Here is a 16,124-nt window from a genome sequence, read left to right on the forward strand (position 1 = left end):
GGCTTCCATACAAGTGCTATCATTAGCTCAGCAAAGAAAAACGGAGCAGTGAGTAGTGGAGGAGATATTAGGTTCGTTGCAATCTGCGGCATTACCACTAGATGCCGCTAAATCCCCCGCACACAAAAAGCCATTAGTTTTGTACCCCTGAACAAAAAACCAGATCAATCGACCTCCACCTCCCCGTGAGACTATACACTATACAAATTTAAAGTCGAAAAATAACGTATCGCTATTACACGGCAGGGTATTATCACTAGAATCAAATAAAAATAAAGGTAAATAAAGGTTTTGCAGAAACATCGTTTCTGCAAAACTATTTGTTGCCATAAAATGGTAAACATATAATGTTAGTGATATAGCTGTAGTAGGCGAGTAAACCCTGATAACTTGACTGGTTAGTTCTAATATACCGCTCCTTTCGGCGACTCCCTTGTTGACAAGGTGTCGCCGCAGCAGATACTGTTATATAATGTCCATTATGAACATAATTAAGTTTGATAACTGGGTTTTAATTCAATCTCCTCCTTCCACGGCTTCCGGTATCGTATCAGTTAAACATCAGAAACTTTTTTTCTTTTTCTTTTAAAGATAAGAGTGAGAAACTTCACGGGTTTACGTACAGGCAGTGAATGCATCATACTACCGTAAAAACACACCTACCTATGGGGTGATTTATATACGGCGTTCCCTCTGGATCTTTACGTCGCTGGTTGCGGTGTTTCTCTGCGGCAAATTGAACAGTTTCTAACAACAAAGCTGCGTCTGAGTTCATGGTGTAAAAATCACGTCCTGTCAGGTCAGTGACAAAAAAACCGCGTTATTAGGTTATTTAATTTTCAACGTCTTTCGAGCAAGTGTAGCGGTCCGTTGGTATTATGATCCGGGGGGAAACAACTGGTCGTGGGATCATTCCACTTTTTTAGCTACGGAAGCAGGTAGCTGCTAACTTAAGATAAAGCGTTATGTTTCAAAAGACATAAACGGTCAAATTTCTGGCATTAATTTTATATTTCGAGGGAGAATTTTACAAAGTACTGTCAGCGTATTCGATTATATCAGCATTTATATGATGAATGTGTTTTTAGCTTTGAAGCTAAGCCAGCAGGGAGGATAATCACAGCACAGATCTCTGTCTTATATGTTTCTGCTGGTTTTTGTATCTCCATTATTAAACATTATATTTGTATATGAGTTATTTATTTATTTTCTTTGTTTATGCCAGTCGTGGATGCCTGAGTGTTGTCCGGTCTCCGTCGTGTGTCCAGCATGGCTCACAGTGCCAGGAGAGACTCCCCGGAGCTCCCCGACTTCTCCATCCTCAAGAGGCTGGCCAGAGATCAGCTCATCTACCTGCTGGAACAGGTAGGAGCACGTCACAGCTCCTGCCGAAGACATACACATCAGTAATATGACTGGCATGTATAGCATGGATATGGCACTGTTCTTCTTTTTTTGTTTTTTTATTATTATACTTTATCATTTGACTGCACACCCATTCACGACACGTCACCACAGACTCATCAAACATCCTGAGCAGCGTCCGGTAGATGTTGAAGGACCTCAGTGATGTCAGAAAATAGAGACCGCTTTGGCCTTCTATGTTTTTAATGAAGTCTACTGTATTTCTTGTTTGTTTTATAGAATTATAAATTGTGTTTATGGAGATAACAACAAGCAGTTTCACTGGCAGTGGCTTTTAAAAGTGCCCACCAGCTAATGGAGTGAATTCTGCTGCAGAATCATGTCTATTTCTAAGGTTGCAGCGATTCACTTGAGATTTTATGTTGAGAAATATTCCTATGTGCTGAACTATACTGTCTTAACATGAAAATTGTCCCCACCAAACTACAGTTTACTTTTGCCTTAGGACTCAGTTTTACAGTTTAATTTCATTTAATTAGGCTAAAATGAACATTGTCAGAATCAGTGGAGAAAGTGTAGAAGCTGTGTGCAGACTAAGCCATGCACGCATTAGTTTGTGATGTACTTCCAACTCGGTGAAGACAAAACAAGCGATGCTTTTTGTGTTGTGAAGAGCAGATTGTCCTACAAGCCGTTCTCTTGTGTCACAGCTGCCCGGGAAGAAGGACCTGTTCATTGAGGCAGACTTGATGAGCCCGCTGGATCGTATTGCAAATGTATCAACACTAAAGGTGAACTGCATCAGCTGCTGCTCGCCTGCCTGTTCTGATCTCTTCAGGATTACTGCACTTTCAGCAGGTCTTTAAAAGCTTTTGGTCATCCCCCCCCCCCCCCCATTTTCTTTCAGCAACATGAAGTGGACAAACTCTACAAAGTGGAACACAAACCTGTTATCAGCACCTCAGATCAGTGAGCATGCACCTTCATACCTTACAGAATTGTACCCACACACCTGACGCGCCCACCTGACAATGTGGCGTTGCTCTTTTTCCAGGCTCTGTTTCCTGATCCGTCCAAGAATACAAACTGTGAAATGGATATGTGGTAAACGGAGATTCTTTTTATTTATCTCTTGTCTTGATGGTTTTATTATAAAGTCTTTTGGGTAAAATGGATGAAACTGAAGCAAAGCATTTTTGTTGCAGATGTAGTGAACACAGACAAGGTACCTGGAAAATCCCGAAGATACAAGATCATCTTTACCCCTCAGAAGGTATTTCTCTTTCTTGTCTTGTGTCCGTGCTGTACTTGTAATGCTTCGAGTGCTTGATACTGACCTGCTGACCCTTCATTGTGTTACCAGTTCTATGCGTGTGAGGCCGTGCTGGAGGAGCAGGGGATCTTTGGCGGTAGGCATCTTTCTCTTTTTGCAGGAATGACGAGTGTGAGTGAGGAGAAGTGTAAAAGCTGTTTTTGCCTTTCCTGTAGATGTGTCCATAGACGAGTGGCCTTTCTACCTGCTTCCTCTTGATGATGACATCATCAGTCTGGAGCTGCCAGAATTCTTTCAAGACAACTTCCTGGTTAGTAGAGGCCAATTCCTTGTCTAAATCCTTTTCTAGTCAGTGTTTTAGTCATCATTTATTAATGTGAAGAGGTTCTGCAGCAGTACACAGACTAATGAGTGAACACGAGCAGCTAATGAGCTAGCTGTTTCCCCTAAATGATGAAAAGCAAAGAAAAGAAATATTGGCCTCACATGCTCGTTGGATGCATGCATGACTTGTTGCTCTGCATCAGTGTTTGATTCAGTTTTAGACGTTTGAATAAAACGTTATAGACTCAGTCTGAAATCTGAAGTTCGTTGTGTTTTTACTGTTCCACGTGGTTTACAGACACCTTGACATCCAAACATGTTTTTGTGAGAAACACAGAGCTGCTCGTACCGTTGTCCAGATGTGTCACAGTTTTTGTCCTCGAGCTTTAGTTTTGAGTTTTCGTCGTTTCTTTCCTTAATTTCCTCATTTCTGAAGCCGACCGCACAAAGGAAGTCTGGGCATTGTAGTGTTACTAATGTGTTAATAATCATAGTGAAACAAATCATCACATTTGAGCTGTTCATTGCTGAATTTATAAGCCCGTAGTTGAATCAGAAGTGTAACTACAAAATCTCTGATGCATCCTGTATTTTTCCAGGCTGGAGACCAGCGCTGGGTGAGGACCGCCGGCAGTGCTCTCCACCTCCTGTACTCCCTGTACGGCCCATTCTCAAAGGTCTACGGGATTGGGCGCTGCTCAAAGGTGCTGTAAGATTAGAGACCAGAAGCTAGTCTGATACAAACTAGTTTAACTTTTTCACGTCCAGTTTGTCCGTCACCTGCTTTGGTCTGTTGCTGATGGTAATTCTGTGTGATCCCAGATGGCGTACGAGTCGTGGAGGGAGCAGGTCGAAGAGGGAGAACAAAAAGCTCGTCAGGCTGAAATTGGGAATGTTTTCCTTATTGACAGAGGTGAGGAGGCGCAGTGATCTCAGAGGACGATGGGCCGTGCCATTCCCGTTCTAATGTCGTCGTTATCATTGCAGATGTGGACTTTGTTACTCCTCTGTGCTCACAAATAGTCTACGAAGGACTTGTTGATGACATCTTTAGAATCAAATGTGGTAGGTGTCAGTAAATCGAATCCACTCACACGTTCACTTTATGCCTGGAAGAAACACGTCACCTCTGACCTCTTGAGCAGAGCGTTTCGCCCTCCTTCTTAGCTCTTTTGAAGCCACGCCGCTGGTTGTGGTGTTTCCCCCAGCGCTGGCTGGGGGACTTTTAAAAAATATCCATATGTTGTGTGATCATTCCAACTGTTGTGCAGGATGTGTGGAGTTTGGACCTGATGTTACCGCCTCTGACAAAAGTGTGAAAGTGATGCTGAACTCTCACGATAAGGTAAGGCTCGTCTTAGTCTGCGGTCAGCTGCACTTTGCTAATTGTCGTGATTCTAATAGAAAAGTGTGTCTAATGTTTTGTAGGTGTTCAGTGAAATCAGAAATGAGCATTTCTCCCACGTCTTTGGTTTTCTCAGTCAGAAAGCCAGGAATCTGCAGACTGCATATGACGTGAGTGAATGTTGATACTGCTTAGCAATCATTGCACCCGTGGCTCGATTTGGAGAGTCTTTGTACGGCACAACCTTGAAAAATGGCATTTATATTTGCATTGGTGCGTTACATGTTTATTACCTCGTGGTCGTGTTTTATGTGCGATGCCAGCCAATAGAAACTAATAAAATGCTCCTGCGTCTGCGCTCTCTGTTTAGGTCAGCAAACATTTTTGTCCCTCTAGTTTTTCCTCTTTCTCTGTACGTTCCAGTAGTTTCAGTGATCTCGCTCCAGGAATTTGCTGGGGTGACGTTTGTGAGTCTTTATCTTGACACTTTGATGCTATAATTGTTATTGTCTCAAAAACTACAACAAAAAAGTATCTGGAAATTGTCCGGATGATCTGATGGTGCTGAACCCCTCGCAGTAGTGTTGGGCTGCGTTGATGCGATGTGTAGTTACATTTAGTTACATAGTTACATAGTGTCAGGTTACCCTGCAGTGTTTCAGTGGGGTAATTATGACGTAGCTGAAGCATTAGTGACCAGTAAGGATAACAGCTAACACCTTTTTTCTGGTTTTCTTTAATAACTCTACAGAAACGTCAGGGCATGGACATAAAGCAGATGAAGACGTTTGTGTCAGAGGAGCTGAAAGGGTTGAAGCAGGAACATCGACTGCTGAGCCTGCGTGAGTGTTACAGTATCCTACCGCTGACTCCGAGCCATATCTGCACGGCTGCATTGCTGAAGAGCATTTTCTCTTCCAGACATTGGTGCCAGCGAGTCGATAATGAAGAAGAAAACAAAGCAGGACTTTCAGGAGCTGCTGAAGACAGAACACTGTAAGAATCCTCCGCTCTGCTCTTTGTTCCAATCACGTTTCATTTAACCTCCTAAGACCCGAACTCTTCCACAGCAGCATTTTTAATTTCTCTTTGATATTTGGGCATATTGGGACCCGATGAATGTAAAAACAAAGAATTACCAGATATTTTCTTTACCTGATTTTGGTTTCTAAGAAAAATGAGAGCCACATATGAGGATATTCATTTCGATCGAACACTAGCAGTATAATGTCCTCATAAGTGGATATCACTTTTGTAGTGCAAAATTGTCTATTTTGGTCTAAATAACCCAAAATGTGATGCCCACACATGTGGACGCCAGGTCCTAGGAGGTTAAGGGACTTTAACGCCTTAAAGCACAAAACAAGCTCCATGTTTGTTGGTTTCATACGTGTGTGCAAGAACATGAAAGCTCTCCAAAGACTTTGCTGACCGATGGGTCTCATGTTTTCAGTACTTTAAATGAACTAGAGATGATCCCATTTGAGAAGGGTGTAACTTGGGTTATCTTTTTTTATTACTACAATTTACAGATGCCCCCTAAATGCATCACAAGCAGGCAGTCATAAACCCAGCAAAGGTCACTGAAGCAGCAACATTATCTCCCTGGGTTACGACGGGGACTGGTGACGATGTGATGCCTAAAACTGCTGCATTGTTTTCTGTGTGCCCTGTTTCCAAGACTGGGAGAAGAACAGTAAGATCAGTGTTAAGAGTGGGATTATAAGCAGTGACAGTTTAGACTTGGACCATAGTTAAGTTAGGTTTATGGTAGTTTTTAGCACTTAAATGTGAGGCTTGAGAATGCCATACAACCATAAATCTATTTCCTTAAACACTTATCCAGTTTAGGGCCACAGGAGGGCGGAGCCTATCCTGTCACAGGGCAAGAGGGAGAGCACACTCCCTGGACAGATTCCTAGTCCAGTGCAGGGCCTACCACACAGACAGACAACCATTAATACTCACAGTCACACCTGTGGCCACGTCTCTGTGAGCTGCCAGAATAACCTAAGAGAACAAACTCCACATAGAAACTTTTACTGTGAGACAACAGTGCCTGGCTTGAAGTGCACTGATGTGGAATAAAGTCCTGCAGAGATGGGTAAACAAACACACCTGTGTTCCTGTGTGTGCTCCTGTCTCCATGCTGCACGTTAAGTGGTTCAGTTCATTTTGTGTGTGTCCGCTACTAAAAGTTGTCAAAGATAATAGTTTGTAGTGTTTTAACCCCAGGAGCAGCAAATCTTGTTTCCTTGTGCTTTCCCAGTGTTACTGGAAGGATTTGAAATCCGTGAATGCATTTCTTACATAGAGGAGCACATCAACAGACAGGTGAGTGTTCTTAAAAGAGTTCAGCAATAAGCGCACTGCCAAAAAGTCTGAATGACTCTTTTCTCCTTTCTAGGTGTCCATGATAGAAAGTCTGCGGCTGCTTTGTCTGCTGTCTATCACAGAAAACGGTGAATCATCCTTCACTGATTCGTCACAGACTGTTGTCTTTCCTGTTTACAACTATTGTGATGCTGTTTTCCTGCAGGACTGCTGCCAAAAGACTACCGCTCATTGAAAGCACAGTATTTGCAGGTGAGGTACAACAAATCTCTCAGAGTATTTTTGTTGTGGGAGACAGAGATGGGCAGTACACGTTACAAGTAACGCGTTACTGTAATCCAATTACTTTTTTCAAGTAACGAGTAAAGTAAGGGATTACTATTGCAAAAATGGTAATTAGATTACTGTTACTTTCCCGTAGGAACGCTGCGTTACTAAAACCGTGATTTTTTTTTTGATTTTTCTTTTTGCGAGAATGTCTCATGACAGTGACGTAAGCGAGTGCGACGTTCGTGGTAACAGCTGTGTGCAGATCAACAATGGATCATATATCGAGTGCAGGAGAGAGTATGAGCATGCAGCGTTTAAAGCGTGGAAGTACTGACCTTACTTTGAGTTTGATTCCATAAAAAGTGACAAAAACATTAGCGTCCGCTGTGCGTGGGAAGAAAACTTCTTTTTACAGCGAAAAAACCCTAAACGTCCGAGCAAGCACCGAGTAGCTGCCACGTAATGGGAAATTCACAGAGAAACTCGCAGATTCTTCCACTGACCGCTGCTGAAAATAGAGCAACAGGACCGCTGAGTCTTTGATTTTATTTATTTTCTGCTGTGTTTTACTTGCATCTATTTGAAGGAGTGAGTGTAAACACAAAAAATATTTTATTTTATGTGCAGGAATGTGTAGAAAATACATTTAAATGTTAAACAAATTTCTTCCAGTCAGAGAATGCTGCATATAATTAAATTTTTGCTTGATGCATAAAGTTAAAAGATTATAACCTATTCAGGTTGTAAATCGTGTTTTTAAAAAGTAACTAAGTAACTAATTTGAAAATAAGTAATCAGTAAAGTAACAGGATTACCTTGGGGGGAAGTAATCAGTAGTTAGTTACTGATCACTTTTTTCAAGTAATTTGACCAACACTGGTGGTAGAAGTACAAAAGCTTTTAGTGTCAGCATTTTTGTACCTTTGCTTGAAATGGTATTTTCTGCTGTTTATTTTTATTTATTTTTTAATGCTATTTTCTGTTCATGTTTGCTCAAAAAAGATTCAAGTATACAAACAGCATGTAGGCTGATACTGGCCGTAAGGGATTTGTGCCAGAAAACACTCCTATCTGTCATTTTTGGAGCTCTTGGTGAATAAAAGTCCAATCTGTTTGTTGGAAGACCAGAGCGCCGAGGAGAAACCCGTCTGAGACGGAGAAAATCAGGCTGACAGCAGAACTTCTCACAAAGCAGCTGCACAGTTATAACACAGTTTCTACATTTGCCTGTTAAATAGCAAACACACACACACTTCTTTCTTTGCTTTGTGCGTGTTTTGTGCAGCTCAAATATGCCTGTAACCATCTCAGTAACCCTGTAATGTCTTCAAACAAAACAACCTTCACATTTCATCAAATGCAGCATTGTGTCAATGATTGTCTTGGAAAGAGCGGCTGCTTTCTCAAATGATGTTTGTATCTTTGTAACCTGAGATGACAATGAAATGTATTTTTTAAACAAAGACTCGGGACTTGTAGGCTCACAAATATCTGATTGTAAAAGAATCTGAGTTCAGCTTAAATCATCACTAAATTTTTCATTTATTCGTTGTGAGCTTTCACTTAATTTAACAGTCTGACCCCGTGGGGAAAATAATAATACAGCCTGTCCCTACACTGGAGCATGAAATGTAAATCAGTCTGTAGCTGAACAAAGATCATTTCCTCCTCTTAGAGTAATGCTTTGGAGAACGTGCAGCGTCCAGCTGTTTGGGGACATCACAGGCTGTTGTCACAGATCTGATCAGGCAGCCTGTAGTGGCAGATTGCTCTTTGCTGCCAGCCTTGGCTTGTTAAGTGTGTGCTCATTTTGATAAAGAGCCATGGGTCCAATGCCTGACATTTTTCTCTGTCTGACCTCATCAGAGCTATGGAGTGGATCACCTGCTCACATTTTCCAACCTGAGGCAGCTTGGGCTGCTGGTCGAGCAGCAGCCGGGAGAGACGCTCACTGTAATGGAGAGCAAAGTGGGCAAACTGGTTAATGATAAAACTGCAGGTGACAGTGGCTTCTCAGCGCAGTTTTAGCCTTCTCCACTTACAGGAAACCCTGCATTGCTCTGTGCATCAAGACACACGTGCTGTTTGACTTTTCTTCTTCTTCTTTGTTTCCAGGAAAACTGACAGATGCCTTTTCCTCTCTGGCAAAGAAGAGCAATTTCAGAGCCTTGAGCAGAAAACTTAACTTGGTAAATTATTGTTTAGGTGAACATCTTTGGTTAGTTGTATTTGTGGACTCTACAAGAACAACTTTGTATGGTTCACGGTTCAAAATAAACCTTATCTATGGTGTACTGAGCCTTGGTGAAGCACTGTGTTCATCCTGCTTGGAAAAAAGGCTTTTAAAAAAATCTCCTCTCCTTGTAAAACATCCCTCTTTTTAATCTTTTTTCTGATTGGTTGGCCCAAACAGAGAAACGAGTTTTAAGTTGGGATGACCATATTAGCAGTGTCCTCTCAGTGACATCAGACAGAGCCACAAGTAAAAAAAAAAATCACTGTTTACTTCTTTCACATAGGCTGACCTCATGGTTTGACACTTTTAACGAGCATCTGCAATCATAACACTATATATGACACAAAACAGTAACATATATTCTCTTTAATTAACTTTATTTAGTTTAAAAAAAATACAGCACATACTTTTCCTAAAGGCATTTTGTTTTTCATTTCTGATTGTGTCAAATGGTAACGTGCTCATCATATTTTGCATCAAGGTGCCAAAGACGGATGAAGAATATGACCTGCGAGTCCCTCGAGACATGGCTTATATCTTCAGTGGTGCCTACATCCCTCTGAGCTGCAAACTCATCGAACAAGTAAGTCAAACAGGACACATTCAGTCTGTGGATATGATGGGGGGGCAGCCATGGTAACTTTAAAATAAAATTCTATTCCCGGTATGTATTGCATAGGTGCTGGAGCGAGACGGTTGGACGGGGCTTGAAGAAGTCACCAGGCTGCTAAATGGGCATGAATTTGCAGTTACAGGTTAGTTCAATGGCAGGTATAATGGATCCGTTTGAGACTAATGCTAAAACAGAAAAGGAGACTGTTGTAACAGACGTCTAACAGATTTGATCACTGTTCTCCTTCTCTGATCAGGGAGCAGCGGCGTGGATTCAAGGGGAAAGAACGACACTCAGCGTATCATACTGGTCATGTTTCTTGGTGGATGCACCTACTCTGAGATTTCGGCCCTTCGGTTCCTCGGCAGAGAGAAAGGTAAACATTGTGATGGTGTGTAAGGGCCACTTAGGCAAAAATAAAAAATGTGAAAAACATCTTCTGAAATGGGAGATGTATTTTTTATTGTATTGTTGAAAAGCAGAAAATAACAACCGTTTCTATTTTTTTCTCTCAGGTTATAAATTCATTGTGGTTACAACTGCAATTACAAACAGTTCCAGACTCCTGGAGGCTTTGCTGGACAACCACGTATGAAGCCTGGCAGCACTTCATTATGGACAGAACTGCTGAGGAGCCGCTATGCATTCCTCCAACACTGGCATTAAAGATAAAGAAATGCTTCATTCTGGTCTGTTTCTGGTGACGCGAGAACTGTAAAGATGTGTAAAGTGAATAAACGTTTCTTAACATCTTCGTTGGTTTCTATGTAGTCGCGTTTACCGGCTGCCCGGCTCTGCTGTGAATTCATCAGTTTAAAATTAACTGCAGTTTCTTCTGTTCTACTACGTGACGTCAGCGCACCGCCCGTGCGATCGTTGCGTTTGTTTTCTTGACGACGTGCAGTTCATTGCATGCAATGGGTAGAAGAAACCCTGGCGGCCCGATATGGTGTCACAAAACGAGCGCACTGGCAGCACGGGCCAATCGGAGAGCGGGACGCTGCGAGTCGCGTATTTTGAACTGTGTACAAACGGACTGGGCGCAGGAGAGAAGCGGCCGTCTGAGGCTTGACTTTTCCACAGGTGTTTTAAACGGTTTTTACCTGTAATTGTAACGGGCTCTGGAATTTAACGATGAGGAAAAGGTATGTTTAAGTCTCTTTGTTTCTCGCAGTGGAGTCAGTGTTTGTAAACTATATATTGGGCTCTTAGCAGCTTACTGTTAGCTAATGTCAAAGGCAGTTCGTAATTGATGTGTGCGTGTTCCACAAAAATGCTGTTGTTATAATGTTACGAACGGCTGGATTATCGATAGCTTGTGAATCTTGTATTAATAAACGACGGTGTCTCCTGCGTTTGTTTTTAGCGAGGTACTCGCAGCGGAGTCTGTGTCGTGCCTGAATAAAGCGCTGTGCCACCTGAAGGACATTTGGGAGGAGATCGGCATCCCGGAGGACCAGAGACTACAGAGAACTAATGTAGTCAAAAGTCACATAAAGGTGAGACCATTTCACATGTAACCGTATGTGTAACCTCTGATCACTGCTGATGTGTCAGTGACTCAAATGCACCTGCTGGATTGTGACCGGGTTTAAGTTTTAGGCTAGTGGTGTTTCACGGAGTCTGGGTCCTATCATGGTGTAGGATGGTGCAGGGTGCTTTGGGTGAGTGTAAATCTGAATGACAGCAATAAAGAAGGATGGGATTGATGCTTGCATTCATTATGAGTGAAACGAGACTGGAGACATTCAAAGAATCCGGAAAATCTGCAACAGCAAAGGTAGTGGGAGAAGGTAAACTTCCCGGGGGAGGGGCTTTTTAAAGCCTTGTGTTTGGGCAAAGTCATCACACCTGTGAGCAGTTTGTCATCAGATTGTAGTTTTTCTGTTCGAATTATCTGTTGTTTACATGCTGCTCAGTTTGATCTTCGGTGGATAAAAACAGTCACACTTAATGAATCATCCATTTGCAGAACAGAAGAGTGCAATATGAGACCTCTTAAGAAACATGAGTGCATTCCTTTAAAAGAAATGTAAATTGTGTGTTTGCGTTTTTTTCTTTTGTTTTTTTCTTTTGTTTTTTTAAAAACACTTCGTCAACTCTGTAGACGTTACGTGTGCATCACTGTGGCAAAAAGAAAAACCTGTCTCTTACATCTTTGTGGAACAGCTGTGCTCTTTGTCAATGACAAGTTCTCTGTGATGTTCACCCTTTGCTATCTCATGCTCTTTTTTTTGACTTGCTGACATCAGGGGAGTTTGGACAACCCTAATTTAGACAACGCTTCAAAATATCTGCCTGAACAAGTACTCAGAAATATTTCAATATGACTGTAGAGTGGCAAGGCTTGTTACTAAGAGATCTTTGGCAGTGGAAAATATTTACAGCTCTGATGATATTAATACCTCAGCCGGTCGCAGCAGATGGCTTTTACACTGCAGCTGCAGCCACTAGCGCAGGGCGCATCACCTCTGCCTGTTCGGTCAGCAACATCAGTTTGTTGCTGATCTGACTACAAAGTAAAGCGTCTCCTTCATTATGCTGTGGTAACATTTAATGTTTCACTGTTATGTGTGCAGCACTAGCCTTAGAAATAAACAGCAGCACTGAGAGTTTATTTCACTGCTCTGTGTGCTGCATCGTCAGGTTGCTGCAGCATCCATTGCTTGATCTTTTGCAACACTTACATTTTACTGTTTATATTTTTTCAGATTCTTTATAGATGATCATTTTGTCATCATCTGATTGGAGTAGACATGCAGCTCATTTTGTGTGGGAGAGGAGTCATGTGACCCATGAAACACAACATTTTATGAGTTTGTTCAGAGTTGAAAGCTCCGCTTCAAAAAGAAAGCTGATAGCCACTGTAGTGATGCCTATTATAGTCTAAAAACTACAATAGAGTTAAAGTTATCTGCAGATCAGATGCATCTGGAAGTAAATATATTTCTGTGCTATTGACATGAAGTTTTCACCAGAAGTCAGTAACAACCTGTCCAATCCACACATGCAAAGAATTCAAAGCCAAGGAAAGTCATGACACCAGCAGAAGTGCATCAGGACTGAAAGCAATTTTTGCCACTCAGTGCAAATTAATATCAGCTGATTCAGTCCCAACTAGAATTGGTGATTGTTCAAAATTAATTTTATCCCCCTTATTTCAGTAGAAACATCAGAACTAATATCTAAACAGATACCATAGTTTGGGTAAGTTGTTGCTATCCTAATGTGCATTTTAAAACGAAGAACTGTGCTAGCTCTTTGGTTTACCTTTACAAGGAGCAGTATGCTAACTACCAAAGTCTTTGTTGCCGATTATATCTGGATTTCATGAACTGAAATGGAAATTGAAATGACTGTTTCCTAAATAATTACAGTAACCTCCCGTGATCAGCTGTTGAAGAGAATTTTGATATTTACACTAAACTCCTGTTTGATTTGCTGCGTTTTTCCAACAGAATTTATTAGACATGATGATTCAAGAAGAGGAATCTCTGAAAAAGAGGCTCATCCTTAGCCTTCAGACATGCAAAACAGAAATGGAGAAACTCTGCTTGGAGCTTCAGCTGCCCGTGTTCGAGGTAACAGCGCGTTTAACTGGAAACTGAATCAAACATTTAATTACACGTCATTGCTGCTTCCTCCCTTTGCTGTAAAACCATTTCTAACTTCATGCCTGTCAGTCACTGTAGTTACCAGCTGATGTCTTTAATGACAATTTAGTGACTTTAAAAAAAAAACAAAAAACTTTTTGCTGTTAAATTTGTTTGCATATTAAGGAAGAGGCTGGCATCAGCATGCTCCAGCAAGAGAAGAACATCCGCACACAGGTGGAGGCCCTGATAAAGGAGAAGGCTCGGCGGATGCAGCAGCTGAAGGCTCTGCTGGAGCAGGACCAGGACCTGTGCGACGTCCTGTGCTCCGTGCCGTACGGCATCGCTCCCGACTCCGTCCCCTCACTGGAAACACTGGACAACTTCCACCAGCACATCGCCAACCAGAACGAAGAGAGGGTAGGACCTCATAGTTCAAACCACACCTCTAACAGAACATTAATGTGGCTGCATGAAGAGTAACTGTGGGATGAACACTACTACAAGCAGGAGAGATGTCACTGGACAGGCTGAGATCAGTCTGGGTGCAGCACTGTTTGAAGAGCAGGTTTTGTTTTTTCCTCTTTGTTACATCACATTTTGACTGCTTCATGTTTCCAGGTGAAGCGACACGCTAAGTTCACGGAGCTCAAAAAGCAGATCATTTTATACATGGAGGAGCTGGACCGTGTCCCCGAAACCAGCTTTGAGAAGGACGTGGTCTGTGAGGATGAGGACTCTTTTTGCCTCTCTAGAGACAACATTACATCACTCAAACTGCTTCTTTGCCAGGTGAGCAGAATCCTTTTTCTTTTTTGCATAAATCGTCATTTCAGCCCAACCTGTTGAGTTGCTAACTGATGCTGTGTTGATCTTGCAGCTTGAGGAACACAAGGCAGAGAACGAGGCCATGTGTGAGAGTCACAGAGAGAAGATCCAGCAGCTGTGGGACAGACTGCAGGTTCCACAGGAGGAAAGGGAGGCTTTCAGCCAACACATGGTCACGTCCAAGAAGAGGAATTTGGACGCGGTGAGAAGATGCTGCAGATTATTTTTCCTGTTCTTTGTGGACAGCTGTGAGTTCCAGTTCTGTGGCTGCTGTTTTGCCGTGTTGTTTGATCTTTATTTGTCCTCCTCAGTTACAAACAGAAGTCCAGCGTCTCGAGGAGCTCAAACTGCAGAACATCCGCAATGTCATAGATGCCATCCGCTCTGAGATCGCTGTCTTCTGGGAGAAGTGCTTCCTCAGCACAGACCAGCGGCAGGCTTTCACACCATATTTTAGTGGTGGGTTTTCTTGTTTGTCACACATTCTTTTCGCCTTTTGTTCAGTTTTTTAAACTGAAGCTGACTGATTGTTTTAGAGGACTTTACTGAAGATCTGTTAAGTCTGCACGATGCTGAGATCCAGCGCTTGAAGCAGCATTATGAGGATCACAAAGAGCTTTTTGAAGGGGTTCAGCAGTGGGAGCAAAGCTGGAGACTCTTCCTGGAGCTGGAGGTGAGTTTGACAGGAAGCTACGTCCATGTATAACACTGACACAAAATTAGGTTGTTTTATGTCTACTGAAACATTTGAATTATAGTTAGATCATGGACACGATGTGTAGACTCAGCTTTCATTCTAGAGACTCTGACGTGTTTAGGAGCTGAAGCTCCTCCACGTTTTTTTTTTTTGTTTTGTTTTTTTAAAGGGACCATGGGCAGGTGTGTGCGATTCCTCCGTTATATCATTATTAATTAAGCAGATAAAAAGCCTGCAGTTTGAGGTGCGGTGCTTGCATTTGGAAGATTTTGCTGTAAACAGACCACATTGGTCAAAGGAGCGCTCCATGCAGGTGAAACGATCCATCCTTAAGCTGTGAAGAAAAAAAAACATCCATCCAAGAAATTACTGCAATATTAGGAGCGGCAAAATCTACAGTTTGGTGCAAGAAAGAAAGAAAGCTGTGGGGAACTCGGCAACACAAAGACCTGGATGTCCACAGACATCAATGTGATCGCAGAATCATTTCCATGGTCATGAGAAATTCTTCACAAAGTGAATAACACTCTCCAGGAGGAAGGTAGGAGGTAGGCTTATCAGTATCCAAGTCTACCATAAAGAGAAGACTGCATGAAAGTAAATGCAGAGGGTTCATTGCAAGGTGCAAAAAAGAAGTCATCTCAAAAAGCCAGCACAGATCTGGACAAACAGATGAAACCGACATCAACCTCTACCTGAATGGAAGGTGTGGAACAGCTGATGATCCAAAGCACACCACATCATCGGTGACACACGGCGTCATGGACTGAAGCACAGGGATACAGGAGCAGCTGAATGAACTCGGAGGTGTTCAGAGACTGTCTGCTCAAATCCAGCTAAATGCAGTCAGATTGATTAATACAGATGGACCACAAGCCAGAACATACAGCCAAAGCAAGCCAGCAGTTTATTAATGCAAAGAAGAGGAATATTCTTTATTGGCCAAGTCAGTCAGCTGATCTTAACCCAACTGAGCGTTTTACTTGTTGAAGACTAAACTTCACAAACAAACAGGAAGTGAAACGCGCTGCAGCAAAGGCCTGGCAGAGCTTTAACCCTCCTCTCGTGTTAGGGTCGGCACCGACCCATTTTAAATTTCAAATGCATAAAAAAATCACATACATTTGTTTATTGTATCAAGGATTTTTGACTTTGTCAGGAACCTCTATTTCTACAAAATAAAACAAAAAAAATATTTTCACTAAATTATAAAATGCCCTAGTTGAAATTATGACCTTTGTGTTGT

General features: G+C 42.1%; 3 protein-coding genes across 10 annotated transcripts in view; 2 read left to right on the forward strand and 1 right to left on the reverse strand.

Moving 5' to 3' along the window:
- The window catches only part of hddc3 (HD domain containing 3), a 3,644-nt gene extending 2,758 nt beyond the window's left edge, over positions 1-886 (reverse strand). The window contains exon 1 of the mRNA XM_005746695.2: positions 664-886. Within this exon, the coding sequence (XP_005746752.1) occupies positions 664-775 (112 nt within the window). The 5' untranslated portion in view covers positions 776-886. The remainder of the gene's footprint in view (positions 1-663) is intronic.
- vps33b (VPS33B late endosome and lysosome associated) lies at positions 735-10,515 on the forward strand. Of its 3 annotated transcripts, none has more exons than XM_005746693.1 (24): positions 735-799; positions 1,226-1,365; positions 2,076-2,156; positions 2,273-2,334; positions 2,420-2,469; positions 2,571-2,638; positions 2,729-2,774; positions 2,854-2,948; positions 3,562-3,666; positions 3,785-3,875; positions 3,950-4,027; positions 4,234-4,307; positions 4,391-4,477; positions 5,059-5,149; positions 5,229-5,303; positions 6,577-6,641; positions 6,715-6,769; positions 6,847-6,893; positions 8,778-8,910; positions 9,027-9,100; positions 9,629-9,730; positions 9,827-9,902; positions 10,017-10,136; positions 10,276-10,515. In XM_005746693.1, exons 2-24 carry the CDS (start codon positions 1,270-1,272, stop codon positions 10,353-10,355), a joined length of 1,851 nt encoding a protein of 616 aa, XP_005746750.1. In that variant the 5' UTR covers positions 735-799; positions 1,226-1,269; the 3' UTR covers positions 10,356-10,515. The 3 variants fall into 3 exon arrangements, with proteins under 3 accessions (XP_005746750.1, XP_005746749.1, XP_005746751.1); XM_005746692.2 differs by lacking the exon at positions 735-799 and adding an exon at positions 871-938; XM_005746694.1 differs by lacking the exon at positions 735-799 and adding an exon at positions 978-1,034.
- A 78-nt stretch (positions 10,516-10,593) lies between these two features.
- prc1b (protein regulator of cytokinesis 1b) overlaps positions 10,594-16,124 on the forward strand; it is a 10,497-nt gene continuing 4,966 nt past the window's right edge. For all 6 annotated transcript variants that reach the window (XM_013914266.1, XM_005746689.1, XM_005746691.1 and 3 more), the window contains exons 1-8: positions 10,594-10,905; positions 11,127-11,259; positions 13,219-13,341; positions 13,540-13,773; positions 13,975-14,145; positions 14,234-14,383; positions 14,493-14,640; positions 14,718-14,854. In XM_013914266.1, the coding sequence (XP_013769720.1) occupies positions 10,895-10,905; positions 11,127-11,259; positions 13,219-13,341; positions 13,540-13,773; positions 13,975-14,145; positions 14,234-14,383; positions 14,493-14,640; positions 14,718-14,854 (1,107 nt within the window). In that variant the 5' untranslated portion in view covers positions 10,594-10,894. The remainder of the gene's footprint in view (positions 10,906-11,126; positions 11,260-13,218; positions 13,342-13,539; positions 13,774-13,974; positions 14,146-14,233; positions 14,384-14,492; positions 14,641-14,717; positions 14,855-16,124) is intronic.

This window comes from Pundamilia nyererei, unplaced genomic scaffold, assembly GCF_000239375.1.
Source record: "Pundamilia nyererei isolate P.nyererei 1_Seehausen unplaced genomic scaffold, PunNye1.0 scaffold00181, whole genome shotgun sequence".
NCBI lineage: Eukaryota > Metazoa > Chordata > Actinopteri > Cichliformes > Cichlidae > Pundamilia > Pundamilia nyererei.